This window comes from Phacochoerus africanus, chromosome 4, assembly GCF_016906955.1.
Source record: "Phacochoerus africanus isolate WHEZ1 chromosome 4, ROS_Pafr_v1, whole genome shotgun sequence".
In the NCBI taxonomy this organism is placed as follows: Eukaryota; Metazoa; Chordata; class Mammalia; order Artiodactyla; family Suidae; genus Phacochoerus; species Phacochoerus africanus.
The window spans coordinates 67,954,278-67,966,630 of record NC_062547.1 but is presented as its reverse complement, the minus strand read 5'-3'; the positions used below and the strand labels follow the sequence as shown (position 1 = coordinate 67,966,630).

At 38.7% G+C, this 12,353-nt stretch overlaps 1 protein-coding gene across 1 annotated transcript; it reads left to right on the top strand.

Annotated features, from left to right (window-relative positions):
* The first annotated feature begins 1,632 nt into the window (after positions 1–1,632).
* On the top strand, positions 1,633–10,302 carry LOC125124659 (olfactory receptor 18-like). The gene is made up of 2 exons (XM_047774702.1): positions 1,633–1,661; positions 9,297–10,302. The coding sequence occupies exons 1-2, from the start codon at positions 1,633–1,635 to the stop codon at positions 10,300–10,302; spliced, it is 1,035 nt and encodes a 344-aa protein (XP_047630658.1).
* The last annotated feature ends 2,051 nt before the right edge of the window (positions 10,303–12,353 follow it).

Below are 12,353 nucleotides of genomic sequence, written 5' to 3'. Positions count from 1 at the left end.
AGGAAAAACAGGTAAATCAAAATCATATTTTGGTAGAGTCTCCAAGAGTTAAGATTTCAAAGAATCATAAAGGAAATATATTCTGGAGTGTGTTGATTCTTCGCTAGCTAGCAGAAGACAGAAACATGGGCATTTATTAAATTTGTTATTGGAATGGCTGCAGATTGGCATGATGTGAATGAAAGGGCTCTCCAAGTGCATCAGAAACAAACAAGGGGGTCTACTTGATACTGTCGGACTGGAGCAGTCTGGTGGAGTCTGCAGAATAACCCAGTGGATGGACGTTCTACACATTTGCTATCCTGTCCCCAGTGAATTTTTGTTGAGAATATCGATAGTAGATAGGTCAATTTGGGACTAGGCTGAAAAGCAAATGGAAAGAACCTGAGTTTTTATATGCTTGAAGCACAAAGTCCTTATAGACTATGGGGCAGATGTTGTAGGCTGTATCTGAAATGTTCCCAATAATCCTAACTCCTTGTTAGGCTTATTGTGTGATTCCCTTCCATAGAGCATAAAATGGACATAGTGACTTCCTTCCAACAATGAGAACATGGAAGATGTTGCAAAGTCACTTCTGGGACAAGGTTTTAAAAATCTTTCTTTCTTCTTAACTGTCTCTCTCTGCTCTCTTGGGTGCTCCTATTGATAGAAACCAACAACCATGTATTGAGCTGTCCCATTAGGGACATTGGTGTCAAGGAACCATGGGAGTTCTCTGGATGACATTCTGTGTACACGTGAATCCTACCCACAGCCTCATGAGTATGCTTGAATGTGGTCCTCTGCTAATCAATCCTTGAGATGCCCAAATCCCTGGCCAATAACTTGGCTGCAAAATTCTGGGAAGCCTTCTGAAATATGTAAGTATATATCAATTACCAAATAATAAGGAAAAATCAATGGTTTCAAATATGTTGATTAATTCACTTAGAGAAATAAACATAGAACTGAAGGCTCATTCAACTTGGCAAAAGCTAGAAAAACAACATCAACAACAACAATAACAACAACAACAGCCTGTAAGTACTCATCACATAAAATGCCAAAGCAAGCAAGGGCTAAGGAAATGAAAATAAGTTATTCTTAGAGACAAATGAGAAAACGGAAAGAGCATCACCTCTAAGATCTAAGGATGTATAGATTTCATGCTTAACACAATGGATTTACAGATATAAAAACCACACATTGTGTGGTTAAACAGAGGAAAAAAAGAAAGTCTGAACTTTATGGGAAAGATCTTACAACTTGGAAGTAAGAAGCAAGGAGTACAGGTGAACTTCCTCCTGAGGGGAGGAGAACCTTCCAAAGACATTCAATTTTCTCTTTTCTTCTTCCAGTAATACTAGCAAGTCTCCAGAGACTGGGACCACATGGGCCAAGGGGCTAATTATGAGCTTTGTGCACTGAGCCCTACAAGGACATATCATTGCAAATAATTGTGTGGTACCTTTAGCCCTTTAGTTTCTCAGTTCTAAGGATGTGGCTCCATATTTGTGTCCATATCCTTTGTAGGAACTTGCATCAGACAGTCCTAGCCTGACTCTGTCTTCCCACCAGTCCTGAGGAGGAACACTGAGACTTAATCACATACCACACAGGAGGAGGGCACTGAATCCATACTCCTTGGTCATGGTCCAGCAGAGAAGCAGCCCAGCCCAGTAAGTGCTGAGGCGGGAGAGTGATTGATAGAGGGATGGTTGGGAGCATGATTTCTTCCTTAAGAGAACAAACATGGCAGTTGGGTTAGACACATGAGAGGCACCAATATACAGCATTTTGGATCATAGCCTCTGAAGTTTGCATTCTTGGCTCTAGTTGGGGTGTGAAATCTCTCATTCAGAGTTCCGCATCCACTCTCACTGGTTCTGGATCTGGCCAGCATCTCTCTACTCTAGCAACACAGGAGTCTCTAAACTTCCTCCTTAGCACTTCAAATGCTCATGAAAGCAATGATGAGGATGAGGAGGAAGAAGACATTAAACATAACATCATGCACTCTTGATGAGGGCTTCCTAAATGCCAAGCTCTGAAGAATGTGTATGTCTCTTTGATTTTGTGTGCATCATCTCCCCCAAATTCTATCATTACCCTTACTTTATTAAGAGAAAATTCATAGCATTTTATATAATTTGTACCAGGTCATGAGTTAGAAAGGGTTGAAGTCAGACAGTCTGAAGACTTCACACACAGGGCATCTAGGCAGCCTTTTCCTGGCCAAGCCAAATTGTCCCATCTCATCATTTTCAAGCCAGCCAGAGATGCCCTGTTCACTATTCTCTTCCTTTTGGAGTATTTTGGAGAATGCATTGCAGGGGGCGGTAGGTAGTGTTCTTCCAATTATGGGAAGGATGGTTGATTACAGGCAAATGCATAGAAAGAATGGATAAATTAAGAAGGATGATGATTTGGAATTCCCACGTGGCCCAGTGGGTGAAGGACCTGATGTTTCTGTGAAGACATGGGTTCGATCCCTGGCCTTAATCAGCAGGTCAAGGATCCTGTGTTGCTGCAAGCAGCAGCATAGTTTGCAGGGGCAGCTCTCATCTGGCATTGCTGTGGCTGTGATATAGGCTGGCAGCTGAAGCTCTGATTTGACCCCTGGCCTAGGAACTTCCATATGCCACAGGTGCAGTTGTAAAAAGAAACAAAAAGGTAATTCAAAGCAGATTTCCCTGTTGATTTTGCCTCTGTGTTTCATTTCAACTGTCCACTTTCTCGTCCATACTTATAATCAGCCTATTCAATTACAAAAGGAGATATAAAGCCAGAGTCTTAAGGTTTACTTCAATGTAGGAAACTGAAAATTGTTTAAAAATGTACTTCAGACATATCTGTGGTTAGATCTCAACACCTCTGCTTAAAACTTTCATAATATCTGGGAAGAGTGAAATTTAATGCATGGAACTTAGATACTGACAAGTTCATTTTGAATCCTCTTGTTAGGCTTATTATTAGTGTATTTGAAAACAAGTTCTTAGTGTACCTGAGCTTAACATTGTCAACTGAGATTACTACTTGTGATACAACTTCTGTGAATGAGGACAGGATGAATAATGGATGACTTCTATGCTATAACTGCGAGATGGATGTGTATGAAAGGGCATAATAAATTTAGGTACTCTGTTACTAATGATAAGGCTAATCATCATGTTATTTGACTTAAATATCTGGTGACCTGATGTTATGTTTCTGATACATCCCTGACAGGATATTTTGTTTTTGTTCATATAAGTACCTTTTTGATATATGAAGGGAAATGACTGAGGCTCCTTTATTCCTGATTCCCCAGAGTCTACAATTTGTTGGCATACAGGAGGCACCATGAATAAAAAAACCCAGTTAAGCGCTGAATAAACACTCCATTTTTCATAGAAACAAAATGTGGGCAGCATGGTTTCCACACAGTGAACCATGTATACCAGTATTTTCATAGTTTTTAAGAATGTCCTAGTAAGAACAGAGACAACATGAAATAGTGTTTGTTTGTGTCTATGTCATGGACTTTCTATGAGACCTATTATTTTCCATCTAATAGCATCTGCAACTTTCAATAATTGAAAAACCATGGCAGAGAGTTTCATAAATATTGGTGGGAGGGGGGGTCAGAAAAGAAGTGGATGGCACATCTTAATGCATAGGCTGAGGCTCATTTTAGGATTTCTTGTCACCCATGCTCTAGTGCCCTGAGATAAGAAAGACTTCAGTATTTCCTGCCATACAATCTTTAAAATGTCATTAAATATTTCAGCTTGTACTCATTGCTAACCATGTTATGCCAGTAATGAATGGAATTCTTTATTAAATATGAGCAAATATCCATTGAGTTTCAGACTTCCCTTAGGGTTCTGTGCATAGTCTAAATATGGGTGTAGACTGTCCACCTCCAAGAAGAGGAGAATATTTACACACACTCCACATGGGGGAGAAAAGACCCAGGACTCAAACCTTGATCTGCTTATCCCTGCACCAGCTCTCAGTCATCTTCGCTGTAGCTAATAATTCATTCTTTACAAAGCTACTTTTCTCCCAAATGTGAAATGAAGGTAAAATAATTGGTTCCTCCTCTTCTGGTTCAGTGAGACTACCTGTGTGAATTGTGGGAATGAGGCAGCAGTTTACAGGGGCCATAATGGGACTACCTATTGGATTGTAGGGTTTTCTAGGATAGTCATGCATTTTTCAGTCAGGTTTTTAAATCTAAGTTTGAAAAGACTTTCTATACAAAAAGAAAATATGTGCAGATATCATGAAATGATCATCACAAGACAGATGTCATTGGTATTTTCAAATAACTTCATAAAAAGGGGTGTAGTTGATAGAAAAAGTTTTTGCATAGGGACAGATAGAGGAAATTGGAGTTCCCTGATGGTGCAGTGGGTTAAGAAGCTGGCGTTGTCACTGCTGTGGCTCAGGTCATTGCTGTGGCACGGGTTTGATTCCTGGCCCAGGAACTTCCGTATGCCATGAGCATGTCCAAAAAAAAAAAAAAGAAAGAAAGAAAAAAGGAAAACAAGGGAAAAAAAACAAATACAGGCAATTAACACTAGTAAAATAAACATGCATTAATTTAGGAACTGAGCAACTAATCCCACATATTACATAAACTTCTCATTCATGTGATATGGAAAGAGGTGCAATAATTTTCATAGGATTGTTGTTAAGAAGAACCTGACATCAATAATAATGTAAATATAAATTATTTGATATAAAATAACTATTTTAATATATAAAGAAAATAAATTACATATAATTACATTTAAATATATTTTAAATATACATTTAACATTTGTTAAATTCATATTAAAATATATAAATATAAATTTATAAACCAATAAAGTGATATCTTCCCTTTTGTAATAATGCACAGCAGTAAAATATTTCAGGTGGTATGTTCTTTACAAAGATCCTAGCCACAGTATTTTGATAGACAGGTATATTTAGAGGCACCATAAGTAGTATTGCATTTAAATAAGCATTTAGGAAAGCTGGATGTGGATAACATAAATCAATTTTGACATTATGGAAATATTGACATGACAATATACCCATCAACTTAATGACATTGGTTACCTTGTGTGTACAATTATGCAGAGAAATTTTTGAGGTCAAACAAACTGAAATTTCAGAGTTTGGAGCTGAGAAAGCTTTATTGCAGGGCCAAGCAAAGAGAACCAGTGACTCTACCTCAAAAGTCCTGCACTCCCCAGTGAGTTTAAGGGAAAAGTTTTTTAGGCAAAATTTCGGGGCTGGGCTGCAAGGTATGTGACTTCCCCTGATTGGTTTATGATGAGGTAATAATCATCAGTTTCTGGTTCCAGCCAGTCCACAGGCTGGTCTCAGCCTGAAATTAGTATCCTCCACCTACAGGGGGGGCCTAGTGCCTGTAGAACTCAGAGCCTGGTATCAGATTGTTATGTACTTCACCTGAGTAGGAACCAGGCCCAGGCCACATTGCTGAACTCTTGCTCCCTTCTTTCTAATTAAAAAAAAAAAATTATAGAGTATAGTTGATTTATGGTGTTGCGTCAATTTCTGCTGTACAGCATATTGACCTAGTCACACACACACACACAGATGCAATAATTTTATAATTTATATACACACACACACATACATTCTTTTTCTCATATTATCTTCCATCATGTTCTATCCCAAGAAACTGGATAGAGTACCCTGTGCTGTACAGTAGGATCTCATTGCTTATCCATTCTAAATGTAGTAGTTTGCATCTATTAACCCAACTTCCCCATCCATCCCACTACCTCCCCCCACCCTTGGAAACCGCAATACTGTTCTCTGTAATTCAGTAACTTAGGGGAGCGAGGGCATATATATGTCCATGAGTCATATTATTTCTTTAGTTATGCCCTCACTCCCCTAATTGGTCACTGTTTGTATCTGCTCTTTGGATCTCAGGGAAGATCTAGAAGGCTGAAACCTCTTCCCTACAAACAAAAAATGACAGACATGGAAAGGGTTTTGCCCTTGGGAGGGCACCCTGGGGTCCTGCTGGGTTTCAAAATGGGATGGAACTGAGATGCCAAGAAAGGAAAATTCTATTGGTAAAGTTTCAAATCTCTATAAAAAATGAGACCTGGAGAAAATGCTACTAAATATTTATATTTTAAAAATAAGAAATGGGTATAGATGAGAGTAATAATAAGTGATATTAATGGAGCATTTTCTAAGTGTTGAGCAATATTCTAAGACATTTTTTCTCAATCCCAGCTGCACATTCAGATGACTAGGAACTTCATGTGTAAAGATCCTGATATTGGTTCTGGCTGAGGCTGGAGTATTTGTGTATTTTAAAATAAGCACATGTAGGAGTGCCTGCTGTGGCACAACAGGGTCACCCATGTCTCTGGAGCACTGGGATGTAGGTTCGATCCCTGAACTGGCACAGTGGGTTAAGGACCTGGTGTTCTTGCCATAGCTGCAATGTAGGTTGCACCTGTGGCTTGGATATGATCCCTGGTCTGGGAACGCCATATGCCATAGGGCATGAGGAAAAAAAAACTCACATGTAAATATAGTGATCATATGGAACTGAAAACCACTGGTCTAAGCAATATTAACAATTTTTCAAAATTTTCAACAGTCCTATTATGTTGATTCAATCATTATGATAATTTCATAGTATGGAAACTTCTCAGATGTGCTTACATTATTTATTTTTAATTTATTCTCAATAAAACCATGGGATGACCTGCTAAAATAATGAACCTGAAGTACCTTCAGGTAGCAGAAGTAAGAGAACTGAAATCCCTTAATTAGGAAGGATTGGCATGAAAATCTGTTTGACATGAGAAGGCTGGGTCTTAACTCTGGCCATGGGACCTCCCCTGGTGCTAAATTCACCAACTGTAAGTAAGAGGGTTTATGAACAGGAAAACAAGACTACCAGGTGTCTGAAAATGTGCTCAACATCGCTGATATCAGCAACGCTGGTCAAAACCCCAAACATCACCTCACCTCTATTAGAATGGCTATTTTATTTGTTTGTTTATTTATTTATTTATTTTTGCTTTTTAGGGCAGCACTCTCGGCATGTGGAGGTTCCCAGGCTAGGGGTCGAATTGGAGCTACAGCTGCCCGCCTACACCACAGCCACAGCCACACCAGATCTGAGCTGTGTCTGCAACCTACACCACAGCTCACAGCAACACCGGATCCTTAACCACTGAGCAAGGCCAGGCATGGAACCTGCAACCTCATGGTTCCTAGTCGGATTCATTTCCACTGTGCCACAATGGGAACTCCTAGAACGGCTATTATCAAAAATCCAGATGAGGAGTTCTGGCTCAGAGGGTTAAGGACCTGAAGTTGTCTCTTGTGAAGAGGAAGGTTCCATCCCTGGCCTTGCTCAGTAGTTAAGGTTCTCTTATCACTACAAGTTGTGCCATAGGTTGCAGATGTGTCTCAGATCAGGTGTTGCCATGGCTGTAGGTGAGCAGCTGCAGCTCAGATTCAGCCCCTGGCCTGGGAATTTCCACATGCCACAGGTGCAGCCATTAAAGAAAAAAATCCAAATGACAAGTGTTGCTGAGGATGTGAAGAAAAGGGAATACTTGTACTTGGTTGACAGGAATGAATGTTAGTACAGCCATTATTGAAAAGAGAATGGAGGTTCCTTAAAAATTAAAAACTGCTATGAATTAAAATAGAACTACCCTATGATCCATCAATCTCACTACAGGGAAAAATGTCCAAAAGATATGAAATCAGTACCTCAAAGAGATATCTGTACTCCCATGTTCATTGCAATACTATTCACAATAGTGAGAATATGGAAAAAAATGAAATGTGGAGAGATGAATAAAGAAGATGTGGTGTGTACATAGAGACAGTAGATGTACAAAAACTAAGAGTGGTCCCTCACACCAGACATTTTACTTAGACTCTATTAAGTTGAAACAAATAACTTCGTTTAAAATAAAAAAATTTCTAGAGTGTTTCTTAAATGTTATTGTTTAATCATTGAGAGAAGCTCTGTATGCTAATGCCATCCTCTTAGCAGTGCTGCATGATTCTGTGCACTTAATGAAACCATCAATTTTGAATTTCAGCAAAGCCAAATGTATGAAGAATATATTAAATGACTTTTAAAACATAACCCTGATATTTGAGAAATCACTGAATTCATGAAGGAGAGAAGACAAAAAATGACAAAACTCTTGAAGATAACTATCAAAAAAAAATATCTGACTATGAACATTCAACTTTAATTTAGAATACAGTTTACACGGCCCCACATTTTACAGCATATTTATAAATATTCTAAATAAAGGAAATATCTAGAACCCATTTGAAAAATAAGGTTTATTTAACTGTGTCTTAATTTGTTTAAATTCAAACTTTATTTCATTCTTAGAGGGTGTAGGGTATTTCTTATTGTATATTTCTTCTAAAGAAATTGTCTATATTACTGTGATCACAGATTTATTTTTTTAATTACTCAATGAATTTTATTACATTTATAGTTGTACAACAATCATCACAACCCAATTTTATAGCATTTCCATCCTAAACCCCTAGAGCATCCCCCCACCCCACAACCTGTCTCATTTGGAAACCACAAGTTTTTCAAAGTCTGTGAGTCAGTATCTGTTCTGCAAAGACGTTCATTGTGTCCATTTTTTTTAGATTCCACATGTAAGTGATAGCATTTGATGTTGATGTCTAACTGTCTGACTGACTTCATTTAGCATGATCATTTCTAGGTCCACCCATTTTCAGGAACAGAAATAAATATTTATGATCCCTAAATCATGGCAGCATGCTGAGGCCAGATTAGATTAACATATAGTCCCCTCATGGACTTTCTCAGGAAAATCATAAAATAAATTTATCATCTGGAAGCATTTTTATTCTACTCATGTTGCCTTATTGGAACTGGAATCAAAGCATCTTCCCTTCAGGGGACAAAGTGTAGGGCTCAAAATTAAAGCCAAGTTAGGAAGAATTCGTTCTGGTTTTATATACTGTCTACAGAAATGTATTACCCTATCTTATTGACATTGAAGATCATGGATTTATATCTCTAATATTCTCTCTCCTCTGCTACTGTATAGTAAAGTTGCTATAAAGTGAGTGTGTATAGAAAAAGGCAAATAAATGGAAACCAGTGAGAAAACAGTTATAAGCAGATAGAACTTTTCACTCTAAGAAATACTGAACAATTCCTGGAGTGTGTGACCTTAGAAATGAATTGCTTCAATCCATACGGACAGAGGGCTGAATGCCCATTTTACTTATTTCCTTAATTTCAACACTCATTACTTTTCCCAAAGGTGTTCAACCTACATGGAACAGCAAAATCTAACAGGTGTCTCAGAATTCTTCCTCATGGGACTCTCAGATGAGCCAGAACTGCAGCCCCTCCTCTTTGGGCTATTCCTGTCCATGTACCTGGTCACCATGTTGGGAAACCTGATCATCATCCTGGCTGTTACCTCTGACTCCCACCTCCACACCCCCATGTACTTCTTCCTCTGCAACCTGTCCTTGGCTGACATGGGTTTCATCTCCACCACCATCCCCAGGATGATTGTGAACATCCAAACTCACAGCAGAGTCATCTCCTATGCAGGCTGCTTAACTCAGATGTCTATTTTTATTCTTTTTGGGGGTATGGATTGTACACTTCTGACAGCAATGGCCTATGACAGGTTTGTGGCCATCTTTCACCCACTGCACTACCCAGTCATCATGAACCCACGCTTCTGTTGCTTCTTAGTTTTGGTGTCTTTTTTTGTTAGCCTTTTGGAGTCCCAGGTGCACAGTTGGATTGTATTACAACTTACCTGCTTCAAGGATGTGGAAATTTCTAATTTTTTCTGTGACCCTTCTCAACTCCTCAAGCTAGCCTGTTCTGACACTTCCACCAATAACATAGTCATGTACTTTGTTGGTGCTATTTTTGGTGGCATTCCAGTCTCAGGGATCTTTTTCTCTTATACACGGATTCTTTCCTCCATTCTGAGAGGCCCTTCATCAGGTGGGAGGTACAAAGCCTTCTCCACCTGTGGCTCTCACCTGGCAGTTGTTTGTTTATTTTATGGAACAGGCCTTGGGGTGTACTTCAACTCAGCCATCTCTCATTCTCCCAGGAAGGATGCAGTGGCCTCAGTGGTGTACACGGTGGTCACCCCCATGCTGAACCCCTTCATCTATAGCCTGAGGAACAGAGATATCAAAAGAGCCATGAGGAGGTTTCTCAGCCAAACAATCTATTCTCCATTACCTGTGTCATTACCTGTGTCATCCATTTGGAGTGTAGTTTGGAACATGCAGTAAAATCCAACATCTGGACCTGAAAAGTCTACTTCTCAGATCACATCATTTTTTAGCTCTTCATGCCACTCCTTGCCTCACATTTGAATACTGGTTCATTGTTATGTCTTTAGCGGGACTTGGAGAGTATTCTGAGATCCTTTGTATATCATACTTAATTGCATAGCTGACTCATTATATCTATGGAAATATCTGTAGTTTATCATGGTGACCCAAACTTCATGAAAAGATGACCAACTCTCTTGTTATTGAAAATGCATATTATTTTCCACAAGTCTTTTTACAATCTGTTATTTTTATGGATGAATAATATTCTACTATATATATGTGATATCTATATATCTATATATATAGATATATATAGGTAGATCGATATATCTAGACAATCAGTTTAAGAAAACACTATATGGAATTCCTGTCATGGCACAGCAGAAGCGAATCTGACTAGGAGTCATGAGGTTGCAGGTTCAATCCCTGGCCTTGCTCAGTGTGTTAAGGATCTGGCGTTGCCATGAGCTGCGATGTAGGTCACAGTTGTGGCTCGGATCTGGCATTGCTGTGGCTCTGGTGTAGGCCAGCAGCTGTAGCTCCAATTAGACCCCTAGCCTGGGAACCTCCATATGCTGCAGGTGCAGCCCTAAAAAAGACAAAAGACAAAAAAATAAGAAAACATTATATATAAAAACATTTTCTCAAACTGATTGTCTGTTGATGGGCTTTTGGGTGGTTTCCATGCATTAGCTTTTGTAAGTAGAGCTGCTATGAATACTCGGGTATGTGTATCGTTTTGAATTAGAGTTTTCATATTTTCTAATTATATCCCCAAGAGTGGGATTGCAGGATCATATAGTAACTCTACCTTTAGTTTTTTAAGGACCCTCCATATGTTCTCTGAAATGGGTGTACCAATTTACACTCCCACCAACAGTGTAGGAAGGTATTATTTTTCCCACAACCTATCTGCATTTATTATTTGTAGCATTTTTTTTAAGGACTGAAGGTGTAGCATATGGAAGTTCCCAGGCTAGGGGTGGAATTGGAGCTACAGTTGAGGCCTACACCACAGCCACAGCAATGCCAGATCTGGGCTGCATCTGTTACCTATGTTGCAGTTTGCAGCAATGCTGGATCCTTAACCTACTGAGTGAGGGCAGGGATCAAGCCTGCATCCTGATGGAAACTATGGCTGGTTCTTAACCAACTGAGCCACAACAGGAACTCCTATTTTATTTTTTAATTTAACATTATTGGAGTATAGTTGACTTACACTATTGTAATAGTTTCAAGTTTACAGCAAAGTGGATCAGTCATACATATAAATATGTTCATTTTTTTCCCCATATAGGTTATTATAAACTATCGAGTAATTTTTCTGGTGTTATACAGTAGGTTCTCACTAATCATACATTTGATACAGTAGTGTGTATATGTCATTTTCACTCTCACAATTCTTCCCTCCCCCCAATGTTTTCACCTGTGATAACCTTAAAATCAGTTTTGAAATCTATGTGTTTGTTTCTGATTTATAAATAAATTATTTTGTATCATTTTTATTAGATTCCATGTATGAGATATTATATTGTATTTGTCTTTGATTTACTTCATGCAGTATGATAATCTCTAGATCCATCCATGTTGCTGCAAATGGCACTATTTCATTCTTTTTTATGGTTTAATAATATCCTATTGCATATATGTACAACATCTTTATCCATTCATTACTTGATGGACAATTGGGTTGTTTATATGTCTTAGCTGTTGTGAATAATGCTGCAATGAACACTGGGGTGAATGTATCTTTTCAAATCATAGTTTTCTCCAGATAAATGCCCTAGTGTGGGATTTCTGGGTCATATGGTAGTTCTATATTTAGATTTTTTAGGAACTTCCATACTGTCCTCCATAGTGGTTGTACCACTCCTTCCTTTTCATGAAGCTATTCTCAGTTTTGTTCTACTGTGTTGCTGAAGTTTCTTACATGGACCCCTGACCTCTTCCAGAGTTGTTTTCACTCATGGATAGCTGTCTAATTGTTGATCATTGTGGGGTTACAG